At 32.0% G+C, this 15669-nt stretch overlaps 1 protein-coding gene across 1 annotated transcript; it reads right to left on the reverse strand.

Moving 5' to 3' along the window:
- Positions 1-2188: 2188 nt before the first annotated feature.
- LOC145585112 (uncharacterized) lies at positions 2189-4100 on the reverse strand. The gene is made up of 2 exons (XM_081641849.1): positions 3784-4100; positions 2189-3070 (listed from the first exon to the last, which is right to left on the reverse strand). Exons 1-2 carry the CDS (start codon positions 3953-3955, stop codon positions 2253-2255), a joined length of 990 nt encoding a protein of 329 aa, XP_081497975.1. The 5' UTR covers positions 3956-4100; the 3' UTR covers positions 2189-2252.
- Positions 4101-15669: the final 11569 nt, after the last annotated feature.

Raw genomic sequence — 15669 nt, forward strand, 5'->3', positions numbered from 1 at the left:
AATTTGTTTCCATTCCATAAAGATACCAAACATATATCAAAGGTAACGTGTATCATTACCCTTTCCCTTACTTATGTAAATCCTTTTCATTCCCTTTACAGAATTTATACCAAACGTCTCCTAAATATGAATTCTTATAAACTTGTAAATTTTGTATCAGAAAGGGGAAAAAAAATAAAAGTTACTTCCTCACACTTTCTATTTTAATCCGTAACATATTCTCTTTATTTTCTCATATTACCCTCATTTTATTGATCTCAATCCAAAATAATATTGGTCTCAATTAAAAAAGTAATGGTCTTACTTTATTCTCCAAAAAAATGGTCCCAATGTATTCTAATGGTCTTAATGTAATTTATTCCAATACTCCTCTATCCTTAATTTACATAAAAGATTCCAAATGAGTTGAACATATTGAAACGGAGAGTATTTATTACTCCATCCGTCTTTAAAAAAGACTTTTTTGGCCAAATTTGAACCCCAAAATATTCATCTTATTTGTATTTAAAAACTCTCCAATTTACAATAATACTTGTGTAAAATTAACTTTCCATGTAAATTTTGTTTTTTTTATGTACTTTTATTACTTTCTTTATCTATACTTTTTTACAAATCTCATGTAAAATTCCCTTTTCAATGTACTTTTATTAGCTTCCCCATATACTTGTACTTTCAACTTAAGTTTCTTAATATCCATGAAAACTCTCCAAAAGGGTTGTTCTCTTAGGGACGGAGAGAGTAGTAAATACTCCATCCGTCCCACAACACAGTTCTTATTTTCCTACTTTGGAGACCTAAAATGTTGTTTCTTTTTCTATTTTTGGATAGTATGTAAAGACTATTATACCCTTTTTTTAATTTTATTCATTAAACTTCTTGATTTATCCTTAAATTATCCACTTGCATTGTATTTTTTTCACTTTCTCTTTCTAACTTTTGTCTATAATTATACTTTTTACCTTTTTGCCCTTAAATTATCCACTTGTCTTGTACTTTTATCTAGCTTTTAAAAAAAAGTTTTGCCACATAGATTTACAACATAAAGCATATACTCCGATCCGTACAACAACAACATAAAGCAGAATTAAGGAACTGCTGAACTCAATGAGTTTATTGAAAAAGACATTGATAAGTATGAAAACCAACTTACCAACATAAAAGGACCAGAGGTAATGTTTCTTACTAGTATTACTTAGTACAAGCAACCATCAAGCCCAATAATGTAACTCTATAGCTTAAGTAGTTAGAGCTTTCCTCTCGATTCTAGTAGATTTTAGGATCGAATTTCACCCTATCCTTGTGGCTCTCTAAACACCAAAAAAAAAAAATATTGTAACTCTATATCATATAATTGTCCATCTATACTGCTATACATAGATTAACAAAGGTGCATTAAATTGTTCGTACTAATCCTAAAAGATGTAACTTTTTATGTGTTACATCATCCAATCCTTATTGTTCGTCTCTTTTGGAATGTTTGTGGGGAAAAAAAAAATCAAGGTGGGAAGAACAAAAATGTGTAGAGGGAGGTTTTAGTAATCTTGATCTCACTTTCACAAGAAACAAGCGTAATACACTCCTTCCGTAAATAATCGCAACACTAAGTATTGCACATACTTTTAGAAAATTATAGGATGGAGACTAAATGGAGATATTTAAAATATACAGAGTATAGTACAGTTGGTACTTTGTAAGGGTATACTTCGTATGTATTTAGTTATTAGAAGGAGATAGAAATAATATTATAAAATATGATGTAATGTATAGGAGAGAGATAATAAAATAGAACATCTTTACCAAATAAGAAAATATTGCAGTTATTATATGACGTAAAATGAAAGTGTTGTGATTATTATTGCGAAACAAAGAGAGTGTATATATATAATAACAATCCTCAAAATTAACTACTTCAACAAGTATATAGATATTGGAGTAAATCACCAAGTCATCAACCACCCATCATATATTATAAATGTACAATGCTGAGCTTTTTTAAATTTCCTAGTGTAACAAACAAGTAAAATATTTGTATAACCTAAGTTATTTAATTAGCCATAACTTAGCTAACTCATAATTAAGTCTTGTAACTTAACCCCTCTCTATCTACATGCATCTTTAGATGCTTAAAAGGAAAAACAAATTGAGAAGATCGAGAGGAGTTTATATTAGGAAACATAATAAGCCGGTTTAAACTCATAGATTAAAGGATATAATTTATGTTAAACTAAACTTATGAGCATGAATTTCGTTGATCAAGAAGGGTTTCCCACCCCAAGAAAATCAATGAAGTGAACCTCTCTTGTGTTATTCGCCATTGCACGACCGCATCCTCCATCCTTGAGAGCTTCTTCTTGTAACGATGATTGCCTCATAGCAGTTGTTGTTGTTGTCGTCGTCGTCTTGCTTTGGCTGACTAATGGAGCATAACCAAAAGAAATAGCCTTGTTGTGGTTGGAACAATAATTGACTCCATAAGACGAGCCAAACCCTATTCCACATGAAAATCTTGTATCTTCAAAACCATTTGAGTAATCAAATAATGAGCTATTAGTACTATTATTACTGCTTCCAAGCCAATTTCCTAGCAAACATTGTGGATGTATCGTTGAAGATGATGCCCTATAAGTCCCCTTGCTTATACATGGTCGCGGAAAAGTCAAGCATTTCATTGTACTAGCTTTATTCCTCATCTCCTTGTTTAAATTATGTTCAAACTTGTACAATTCGAGACTATGATCATTATTCTTTAGGGTTCCATGATATTTCCATGTTTTCGAGAGAGGATCATGAGTTGATGAGGTGGTAGACGACGAAATACTAGAACTAATTAAGCTTGATCTCTTGTTTGATTGTTGTTTGGACCTCTCCCTTTGCATCCTAGCCATGATAACGTGCCAATGGTTCTTGACGGCATTGTCTGTCCTACCAGGGAATAGTCGCGAAATTAATGCCCATTTGTTCCCGTGGATCCGGTGGGCGGTCAAAAGCCGTTCTTCCTCCTCTTCTGTGAAAGGCTTCCTATTGATTCTTGGGTCCAATTGATTGAACCATCTTAACCTACAACTCTTCCCTGAAAAACAAGTTTAAAACATATATATATATATATATATATATATATATATATATATATATATATATATATATATATATATATATATATATATATATATATATATATATATATATATATATTTCAAAAAAAACAAAAATGATCAAGACATGTTTTCAATATATAATCATCTATTTTAGTGGATTATTTAGGAATAAGTACCTTTCGGATAAATCTATTTCACTTAATCACAATAAAAAGTAATTCTCTAGAATTATAACTTTCTAATTATAAACCTAGCTAGGATGCTTAAATTTTACATCAACGAGCCCCATGCACATATTACATAAACTATTGATCAAAAAAATTGATGTTCTGTCCATTTCAATATTTTACAAAAAACATGAATAAAAAACTCTTATATTCGTATTAACTCCAAAAACCTAATTTTTTTTTAAAAGTAAAATATATGGAAAATTAGCAACGTCTTCTTAGAAAACCATAATCTACCTATTTTATTTAAAGTTAAAAAAAAAAAGAAAATTTGTGATCCAAAAACCTAATTAATATGCTCATAATATGATACACTAAACAAGAAAATCGGTTTTACAAGAAACACATAGACGAAATAATTATTAGTAATTTATCCATAAGCTGATCTAATGAACATAAAAAAAATTAGTAATTATCTATAAGTTGATCTAATGACCAAACCAAGCAAGCACATAACATACCTGATCTTCCTTGGAGCTTTTGAGCTATGGAATTCCAATTCTGAGGGCCATATTGCTCGACGAGTTTTCGAAGCTTTTCGTCTTCAGCTGGTCTCCAGTGACCTCTAGGACAGGTGTTAGAAGATTTCATCATCTCATTATCATTTGAATTTTTTCCAGAATCCTCCATCATAATTAGTTATCAATCTAATTTAAGAGATAAATATAGGTTTATTATTATGTTATATGATGAGAATAATATTAATGTTATTAAGGTTTTTTATGATTGTTTCTTTTGACTTTTAAAATAGAGAATTGAATATAAGAAGTAGTTTGGAGAGAAAAATAAATTAAGTGTAGTAAAGTAAGAGAAGTATAGGTTAAGATATAAAAAAGAGGGAGAAGAAAGAAAATGGGTTAACAGAATAAGAAAAGTGAGTAGGTTGTGTTTTTAGGGTTGTGGATGGGCAGTCACTTTTGTTGTTTTCTCACGACATAATTTTTTTTTTTTTTTAATTATTTCATTTTTCATATTTGTCAATTTATAAATTTCAATAACTATATATCTTTGATTTTCTAGGTATTCTGAACTTATTTGTTCTTTTCGTTTTCCGATTATAAAATGATTTGAAAAGTTTTCTCATTTGGAATCAATCTCACTTAGTAAATGTATGTGCCAAAAACTTTATTACTTTTTCCAGTTTACCATGCAATTTTTAAAACTATATTTCACTAATTGAATTTTCCCATGCATGATTCTAAATTTTAATCATCATTTTCTCTTCGTCATATTCATTACATTGTCCTTATTTTCTTAATCATCTCTTTGTTTTGAAAAGTGGTACTTTCTAATGTGAAAACTAGAATCTTTATTATCTTAATTATCTCTCGATCACTAAAATTCACTTTTCTTAATTTACTCCAGCATAATTCCAAATGGAAAGAACGAATAGGATTGGAGGGATAACTATTATATATTTATAGAGAGAATTTTTATGACATTACACATGACTATGTTTTTCCTTGAATATAATTACAAGACACATTAAAACAATAAATAAGTGTGTGAACCATACAAAAATCAAAATTGGTCATGTTAAAAAAAATAGAGGAAAGTATATATCTTATTTATGTTGGACCATCGTTATTCTTGCTATCTTTAGAAATGGTTAAGGTTGACAATATAGTTAAGGTTATGTCTTCTATGAAAACAAAGTTAGTGACTACTATATGTGTGCTTGCAATGGCAATAATTTAATTGCTGACAATAATGTTTGGTATGTTTTCAATTGCTTTTTAAAATTGAAACTAACTTAAGTTATTATTAGGAGTATCAGATTATGACTACTTTGTCTATTTACGATAAACATTATTGTCAAAAGATTTTTCTTATATTATTTATCTTGTGTATATTCTACATGTTGAAAAGTAAAGAGTTTTGTCTAAGTCAAGTTTTAACAACATTTCTTATGTGCTGACATGTATGTATGGACTGACATTATATTAATTTCCACTAGAAAAGAAAAATAAAATGCTAATTACATGAATCTAAATGTCTCTCTGTCTTAGGAATAGAATGTTTGCAGCTTTATGTAGAATTCAATACTAGGATACTCGATTACTATTATAGTCCATTAGTTAAAATAAGACAGTTAAATATATGCATTATGACTAAACCAATAATTAATATTTTACATAATAATTCCATATTTATATGAATAATTATGAAAAAAAAAATTAGTCAAAATTATTATATGAATTATGCAACAGTCAAACTAATAATGCACTTATAAAATCAAAGGGAATTCCTTCTAATAACAGTTTGCTAATTTTGGTGGGGAAAATTTTATGGGTAATGCTATATATAGCCCTAAGGGCTGTATATAAGCATTTAATATACTTCCTTTTTTAGTGTTAAGTTGGAAATTTATCAACAATTCACGAGTAAATCGGTGTAATAAATATTTATTTATTGTCAATTCTTTTCATTATTTTTAGCTTCTTTTATGCAACCCTTAGAGTTGTATATATCTTTTTTTCTAAATTTTATATATATTGGTGTTAATCCTACTGTGAGTCATTTGGTTCGAATCCAGCAGATTAATTAGTACAAATAAACATCAGGATGATATTTTGTTTGCCTCAGAATATACTCGTATGTATCATGTGACTGATTTTGAGAACATACATATACATTCCATATTTTGGTTAAGTACATAATTCAAATTGGGCAATTTGATTTGATTCAGTAACTTTGTACAATCAACAACTTTTCTGTGTGGCAAGGGTTAATCATATTAGTTACTTATTCATAGGTTACTTATAAGAGACTTATTTAGGGGTTACTTGTAGAGGCTATTTATTCAAGGGTTACTCAGTCGGTTAACCATTTTCTATGTGAGAGTAACCCCTGACAGACCAAGTAACCCTTGAATAAGTAGCCCCTAAATAAGTAACCCTTATAATTTAACCCTGATCAAATGAGTAACCCCTGAATAAGAACCCCTCCTGACCAAATGAGTAATCCTAGAATAAGTAACCCCTACAAGTAACCCCTGACCAAATGAGTATAGGGATGTCAATGGGCGGGGCAGGGCAGATGTTGGCGTTCTCATCCCAATCCCGACTTAAAATTTTCATCCCCATCCCCATCCCCGTGGTGGGTTCAAAATTCATCTACAATCCCGCCCCAGCGGGTATAATTCCAAAATCATTCCCGCCCCAGCCCCCACTTGGATATCCATCCCCACTTAATCTCCCACCTAAGACTCGCCTAATCCTCACCTCCTAATGCACAATTCAACATAATTAATATAGACTAAAAAAAATTATTATTAATATTAATTACATACTTCTTAGTTATAATATTAGTGCATTACATATTATTATATCTATTATTTTGTTTTACATAATTTCTTTTATATAAAATGGAATAAAAATATATAATTCTGTTTTAAAAATTTATAGACGTGGGTGTGAAGTGGGGATGAAGCGGGTGCGAAGTGAGGCGAGGCGGGGCGGGAATGGGGCAGGTACAATGTAAAATCCACCCCGTCCCATCAACCATGACGGATATGATTTTTATCCCCACCACCCGCCAAACCAAGCCCATCTCCGTCCCAGACAGGGATGGGGCGGGTCTCCTACTTGATCAGCCCCAACATCCCAACGAGTAATCCCCTATAAGTAACCCTTATCGTATGATGTAACCAGCCACATATAAATTGTACAAAATATATAATCTTATAAACAAACGACATTCATATAAACACAATGCAATTTTGACATTGCTTAACAATAATATCACATACATACACCACTACATTAAACATTTGGAGACTCGAGATACGAGAAAAAAAACCTAATAACAATAATATTATTATATTATAATGGATTGATGGTACATCTGTGATATTTTTGTGTAGAATTGTTAGTGGATGTATATTTCTTTTAAGTGGTATATGTTCTTCAGAAACAATACTGAATTCCTACTTTTTAAAAAGTTTTAACTAAGGGTCTGTTCAGTTCAGCTTAATTTTAGTTCAGTATAGCTCTAATCAGCTCATTTCAATTCAGTTCAACTTCTAATTTCCTTCTCTCATAATATATTCATTTCAATTCAGTTCATTTCAGCTCCAATCAATTCAGTTCAGTTTAGTAAATGGGAACAAACCCTAACTCTTATTATATTTATTTGAACAACTACATCTTCTAAAAATATTTAATTTATTTATTTTTCTGTCCTCATTAATTTTAATTACCTTTTTTAAAAAAATTTAAGAACAATGTGAGACATTTATGCCCCTAAAATATTTTATTTATATATATTTTTATCATGAATATTGTCAATAACTAAAGTTATGACATATGATCAAATTGAAAGAGTTCCCCTAATATATGTCTAGCTTTAGCCATCCTAATGTCTAAAATTTCCAATAACAAAAATTACATATAAAAAGTTCAAAAGTGACCTCCAAATAAAAGTACAATCAACTACTTCCAAGGACAAGTTTGCATATGCCCTTTATAGCCAAATAAATACTTCGTACCTAATAATATTAATCTCAAAATTCTTATTGAACCACGAAATCTTATTTAATTAGTAAGAAGTATTAAACTACACATTCAAGAAAATCCATAAACAAGCTTATTTAATTAGTATATGGAGTCATATATTTGGTCCATTTGGTCCATTTTGACACTTCATGATTCATTTTGTTGATTTAAACGGAACTAATAGTGGGTGGTTGGCTCTATTTTCCTAACTAATATTATCTCAAAATCAACGTTCACATATTTAGCTTAGATTTTATGTGGATGACGTATATATAATATACTTGAAGTGCCCCATAAGATTATATAATTGTACTTCTATTTTTTTTTTTTTTTATTGTTGCAACACTTCTTTTTTCGCACTTGGCGATTCATGTTTTCAATCGTTAATATCTTTAATTTCCGACATGTAAAAATTATTTTAATATTTAAATTGTATAAGTCGAGACGAATCTAACAAGATCCCACATCACTATATTTTTACTTAGGTATAAACCGTCAAAGCTAATTAAAGCGAAATACACAAATAATGTAAAAGTCAAATTGCTGCAACTATTAAAAAATGGAGGAAGTATATGTTTATGGAATTTTCAGTCTTCTACAAAAACTAACTTAATAAGAATAAATAATGTTTAAGATTTAGGGGTTGTTCACTTTCAGCTTAATTTTAGTTCTGGTCAGTTCAGCTTCAATCAGTTCAGTTCAGGTCAGCTCAACTTAGCTCCTAATTTCCTTCTCTCATAAAATGTTCATTTCAACTCTATTCAGTTCAGTGAGTTTAGCTCCAATCATTTCAGTTCAGTTCAGCTCAACTTAGTTCAATCAATAATCAATTGTTCGCATCGTATCATTATAAGTCGTATGTGATCAATAAAAATATTACGTAGTATTAGATTTGTCTAAATATGCAATTTATTAACTACTACTAAAACAAAATGTTACTAACATCATCATTTCTTCAAATTGTATACATGTTACTCTAATATAAATTTTTTTTCTTGCCAATTTGCTATTATGATGTCATTACTTTTTTTGAAACACAATGATGTTGTCGTTAGTTTATTTTATTTTATTTTATTTTATTTACTTTTATTTTAAATTTTTTTTTATCTAATTAATATTTTATATGCTTTATCCTTTGTCCCTACCGAGGTTTTTTTTAAAAGAAAAAAAAATTTACAAGTATATTAATATTTCAATGATCAAAAGTGTTCATTATGAATTTTTTTTTAATATATATATTTTATGAATATGCTTACAGTAAAAATTACTTACCATGAATACAAAAAAATTATAGAGTATTTCTCAAAAAAAAAAAAAAATTATAGAGTAGAAACTTTCTTTTTCCATAATATAAACAAATTAAATTTGAATGTGTTTTGTACTTTTGTTTAAAACCGTGCATCGTGCGAGAACTAAACTAGTTTTATAATATTATAAATTTTATATATACTTAATTTAAATATTTGTTCTTAGTTTAAAGTAGACCTGGTTATTGGGCGGGTCAGGTCAGGTCAGGGTCAGTGCGGGTCGAGTCAAAGAGGGTCACATTTTACAGGGTCAATATAATATTGGATCAGGCCAATGCGGGTCGATAATGGGCGGGCCTACTAAATATCAATTAAAATAAATATTGGACAAAACCATTATTAAGTATATATGAATACAAATTTTTGTATGTAATTATTTTATATTACTTATTTTCTTTATCAATTAAATTGGAAAAACATTTTGGCCCTATATTGACGTTACCTAATAAGAGTCCTGACCATTAAAAACCCTTTAAGCTTAGCCCTAACCCTATTATCATTAGGCTACCCTACCCAATAACCAGCTCTAGTTTAAAGTGTTTTATAAACCTAGTAAATATAAATACTAGACATCATATAACTAATATATAAAGCTAAACTTTTAGCCAGGCCGCGAGACAGTGACACTTGGCATTCTAATTTTTCGCCAAGTGTCACGCCACGTTGGATAGATTTAGATAGACTTCATAAGATTAAAAAAAAATAGTTTAGAATTCTATTTTCAATGAAGGATCTTGCTAACGAACGTCCCTGGGGCGTTGGATAAGTATTTAAAATATTGCTTAAAATGGTATTAATTTGGGAAAGTATGACAAAATCATGTGTCGATTGGTGTAATTAATGTTCATTTTAATTTAATCTTTCTACTTTTAGCTAGCTTATCCAACACCCCCATGGCGTTCGTTAGCTTTTGCCTTCAAGGAAATTTAGATAGAATTTTAGGATAAAATTGTTAGTTTAGAGTTTTATTTTCGATGAAATACCAATATTTCAGATGTACAAATTGAATTATAATTTTATTCAAAATAAATTTAGATTATTATTCTAAAAAATTATCATATAAATTTATTTTTTAAATCATAATATTTTTGGAGCGGAGAAAGTAGTTCAAAACGTAAAACATCCATTTTTAATACTACCTCCGGTTCTTATTACTTGCAATAAAGGGGTATTATTTGTGAGACATAAAATATTCCTTTATTACGAGTAATATGAACCGGAGGTAGTATACTAATTGGTTAAAATAGTATATTTCACAGTGTAATATAATTTTATTATTATTTAGACCTATCAATCAGGGTCGGGTCAGGTCATGAGTCATCTTGGGTCAGGTCATTCAGGTTACAGCCCAAGATATGTTCAATCCTTGCCCAAAGTTTTGAGTTTGGGTTAACCCAACGAGCTTTGAACATTTTTTTTTTATTAAATTTTTTTTGCTAATTTTTTTTTTAATGTATTTAATCAAACATTTTCATCAGTATTATTATCAGTCATTACATTACTACTAGATAGCAAATCGTCACAAACGAACATCAATTGCTAAATAATTTTGTATCAATGATATATTTTAAAATTTGACATTAAAAAAAAAAAAAAAAAAATTGTCTTCAAATTTAATGAACAACCCGGGCATCGCACGGGCACAAAACTAGTTATATTATAATACGAAGGGAGCATTACAGAAGACAATGACAAGTTAGCTACCCAAATACAACGGCTAGAAAGTAGATGAAGGTTTAAGATAGATTATGGTTCTCTTGTCAGAAGATTAGTGATAACTATATTTGACCATTGACAAGGTACCCTTGCTTTCTGTCGGATATCATTGAGGTGAAGTATAACAATAAGATAGGGACTTTAACTATACTAATGCTTTATGTTATTGCTTCATATCATGGTTTTATACAGGAATAAAACACTTTGCTTAATATCTATCTGAATACTTAAGGTTTAGCTAGTCAAACGCAGGATGAGTAATAAGTACAAGCTACAGCATGTACACCAATTATTCTTTTTTTTTTTTAAAAGTGCTTTAACTGGACTTTTGCATAATATATGTACACCCCATTGACTAATATTTATACTTTATACATAAGATCTGTTTATGTATGCTTAGAATGTATGCTTAGAGTGTTTTAGTAAGTAGGTTGCAGTATTTCTATCGTTGATGGTGGCTTGATCCTCGCGAATTACTTGTAGCCTTACGATCGGTCAAGACGCTATGACTGGAGCTACGGTTGGCGATGTTCTCGTCAAAACACATATGGGCCACGGCTCTCGTCCGGACCTCTTCAAATGTTGAGCAGGGGTATTTGACCATGTCCTTGTACAGATCCGAATCTGTATGCAATCCTCGGAGGAAGGCTTCGATGGCAGTCATGTTGTCCACGTTCTTGATCGAGACCTTTTCCATGTTGAATCCGGTCCAATAGGTCCTAATGCTTTCCTTTGGTCCTTGGACAATCCGGTACTGGTCTCTCGTTTGCTTGTCGAACTGCCTGCTGCTTTCAAAATGGGAATAAAACTTGTTAATTAACATAGCAAAGCTAGTGATACTACCTGGTTCGAGCTTTCCAAGCCACTTGAGGGCGGGACCAGTCAACGTCGCGCCGAAGGATTTGCACATGCACGCTTCCTAGCACTCGAACGGAATCGGAGCTTTCCACATCCACTGCTTGTAGTACTCGACATGCTGCTCTGGATAGGTCGTACCATCATAAAGCGAGGTGAACGTTGGGAGCGACAATCTTCTAGGAATGCAGGCCCTGGACAACTCATCGCTGAATGGGGTTGCTGCAAATCCATCAAGAGCTTCTCTTTGGACGGGGATTGGAACACCTGACATCTTCTTCATCATCGTCAGCACCTAGGAGTTCTGCCTCTCCAAAGTGACCAACCTCTGGAGCAAGATTTCAGTCTGATTCAGCTCACGATTGTTGATCTACTGCTCTCCTCCTAGAGTCTGGAAATTCCCTTGTTGCGCGTTGTTTATGATCGGGGGACCCATCTCCATTTCTTCGTTGTTGGACTCTGTATCTGTATCATGTGGAGATTCCAACACTTCCAACGGCTGCATCCGTGGCACAAGATCCAGCTGCCTTGGGCTCCGACGACAATTGCTCTAGGCGGACTCCAACTGCTGACGGAGGTTAGCTGCATTAGATTTCGACGCTTCCTTCTCTTTGTTTAGACGTTCGTTGGACTCCTAGGCTACTAGGTGATCAACTTGAGCTTTCTCATAAGCCTCTTTCAATTGCTCGGGGGTCATTTCATTGGGAGTCATGATGTAGGTTGAGTTAGGGTATTTTGGGTTTTACCTAGTTGTAGCCCCACGGTGGGCGCCAAATTGTTTATGCTAATTTTCGTCAAGTGGGATTGAATAACAAAATCTAGGCTACGAATCAACTAAATAAAACCGCGGATAAAAGTAATGCGAAAATAAAGAAATGACACGAGGAATTGGTGATGCAAAAAATCCAATGAAGGTAATAACCGCAGGTAGAATGAGGATCTACCAAACTTTACTATGGAAAATATCAAAGGAATTGAGTTACAATGTATGCTTAGAGTGTTTTAGTAGCTAGGTTGCAATGTATCTATCGTTGATGGTGGCTTCTTCTTATATAGATGATAATTAGGGTTAATCCCTAGCCATTGCAAAGTGATAAACTACTTCCTATATTTCCGGAGCTATCTTCTCAAGGACTTCTCTTCAACTCAGCCCACTAACGAATGTATCCAGCTAATGGAGAGACTTAGTCTTCTATGTATATTGCTTCCTAGAAAATAGGAGAGCAGTTCCTACACCTTTCGTCCGTCAAATTATCCTTTCGTCGCTGAGGCTTGTCACCATGTCGGAATGAACTTGGTCTTTGTCGTTGACATTGGTGGATTCTCATTGACTTTGACTTACAGAATTTTACCCATAACAAGATCAAACATAGTCATAAAAGTATTTGTTAGAATCGCCTCAATGTATTGTATCCACTGATCCACATGTTAAATTTTATAATCTATATTTATTACTAACTAAAGATAATTTGTCTAAGTAATGCTTTGACAAATATACTAATCAAAGTGAGACACTTAAATAAAAAGTTAGAAGCAGAGGGAGTATTAACTTGTACTTTAACTCATGGTTCTAGCAGATTAATAGTTACGGAAGTAGTAGCTTAGTTATGGTTTTTGTTTATTAGTTGTGATTATATTAATTATACATATTTGGTTATCACTTGTGGTTTCCAAGTACTTTTTTTTTTTTTTACCTTTTTATTCTTTACGTTTGGTATTATGCATAGTGTATTAGTGTGAAAATTTTAAAGATAGATTTATTATTATTATTATTATTATTATTATTATTATTATTATTATTATTTTAATCTCTAATTGAAAAATGATAGTTTCTACTTTTACATTTACTATAAATGGAGCCTTGAAAATAATGCAACAAAAATATTAGATGATTTCAAGTTATTAATTATAGTAGTATTTGGGTAAGAATTTAATATTTTTTTGGGCTAATAGTTACGCTAATATTAGCGATTTGACAGTCTGTCACAATTCGAGTGTTTTGGCTAGGGCTGGCAATTCCTGACCCGACCCGATAATCGGATTCGAACCCGATCCGAACCCGACTCGACCCGAACAACTCAAATTCGATCCGATTTGACCCTAATTTCATATTTTGTAATAATATGAAGTTTATACTATTTTTGATAGTTTTTAAGCATAACCCGAAATCTGACCCGAACTCGACCTGCTGACCTGAATTGCCACCCCTAGTTTTGACACTCGATCGTGCAGAACGCTTTTGCCTTTTGACGGCAAGAACACAAGCCTTACGCAAATGGCCTTTTTTTTTTTTTTTAACAAAGTCTAGGAAACAAACTCAAGCCCAGATCTATGTCGTACATAAGGTGCAACTAGTTATACATAGAATTTTCTAAACTAATTGTCAATAATTTGTTTCTATAAAACAATAATATTAGTCCTTAGCTTTAGGATGTTTTAGCTCATATTGGATCAATTTCAATTCATGTCATAATCAACTTATCCTTATTTATGGAGACTTAGGCCTTGTTTAGTTCACCTTATTTTCACTTATTTCAGAAAAAAATAAGTTCAGATCAGATCAGAAAAAATAAGTTCAGATCAGAAAAAATAAGTTCAGATCAGATCATCGTTTTATGTGCAGTTTTTTATTGCTGTATATCTTTAATTTCCTAATGAAAAAAATAATGAAAATTACAAATTAATAAAATACACATTATTATGAATCTAACAAGACCCCACTAGATATATTTTTTCCGTATAGATTATCGTATATTTAAGGTCAAAGTTTGGTAAAATTTGACATTCAGATCAGACCAGATCAGATAAGTTCAGATAAGCACAAATAAGGTGAACCAAACAAGGCCTTACTTTTAGATTTTATAACTAGTTTAGATCCCATGCTATGCACGATTACTATTAAAACTATCATTAATCATTTTGACTTAACAAAACATCTTTATATCACTAATTACAGTTTTATGAAGATTATTGTATACATTCGTGTGCAAAGCACAGTCAAAAGTGTTTCTTGCTCGATGATAATTAAATGAACAATATTTATCAAATTATGTAAAAAAATAATCTTGATTATATATACATTGAACCTACCCCAAGTAAATATAAAAATCTTTGTCACTTATCTCAAGTTGTATTTTCAGCAATTGCTTAATACAACTTTTTTTTTAAACACCCCAGAGGATAAGATCAATTACTTAAATCAGCCGAATCAATGTTCACAATACATGAAGGAAAGCCATTAGACCACACTCGTTGGCCAACCTCCCAAGGTTGAAGATGAGCCAAAGCATGAGCTACTCTATTTCCTCCTCTTTTGACAAAAGACCAACTAACATCAACAAAATTACTACTAGCAGCAAAAACATCATCGAGAACTAAATCCAAAGAGCTTAAACCAATCGTCCTACCACGCAGGGCTTGGATAACCTGAAGGCTGTCACATTCCACCACGATACGCTGCACACTGAAGTCTCTAGCAAGCTACAAACCGCACAACACTACCTTACACTCTACTACATCCGTGTCCCATTTGTCATGGGATTGAACAGAGGAGCACGCAACCACCACACCATTCCCATCTCTAATTACCACACCAACCCCAGACCCAAAGTACCCAACAACACCCGCATCAACATTCACTTTCATAACCCCTTGAAGAGGAGTAAACCACGTAGCAGGCAGAACCACAGCAGCAGCACTCCCCTGAACCGCCCTTTTACCACTATCTGAATAGACCTCATCACACGTCTTCATAGAATACTTCACTGTCTCAGCAGGATTGGGAGTCTTTCCTTCCATAATTCAAGCATTACGAGCTCCCCAAACAACCCAGCATAAGGTGATAATCCGAGCTACATCAGTGTCATCAAACTCGGCCTAGCAACTCTCCCACCAATCAATAATACTACCCATTCTAGACTCCGCAACATGAGAAAATTGGCTTTGTTTCCAGGTGTCTCGCGCAAGCCTACAA

This window comes from Chenopodium album, chromosome 16, assembly GCF_948465745.1.
Source record: "Chenopodium album chromosome 16, dcCheAlbu1.1, whole genome shotgun sequence".
In the NCBI taxonomy this organism is placed as follows: domain Eukaryota; kingdom Viridiplantae; phylum Streptophyta; class Magnoliopsida; order Caryophyllales; family Amaranthaceae; genus Chenopodium; species Chenopodium album.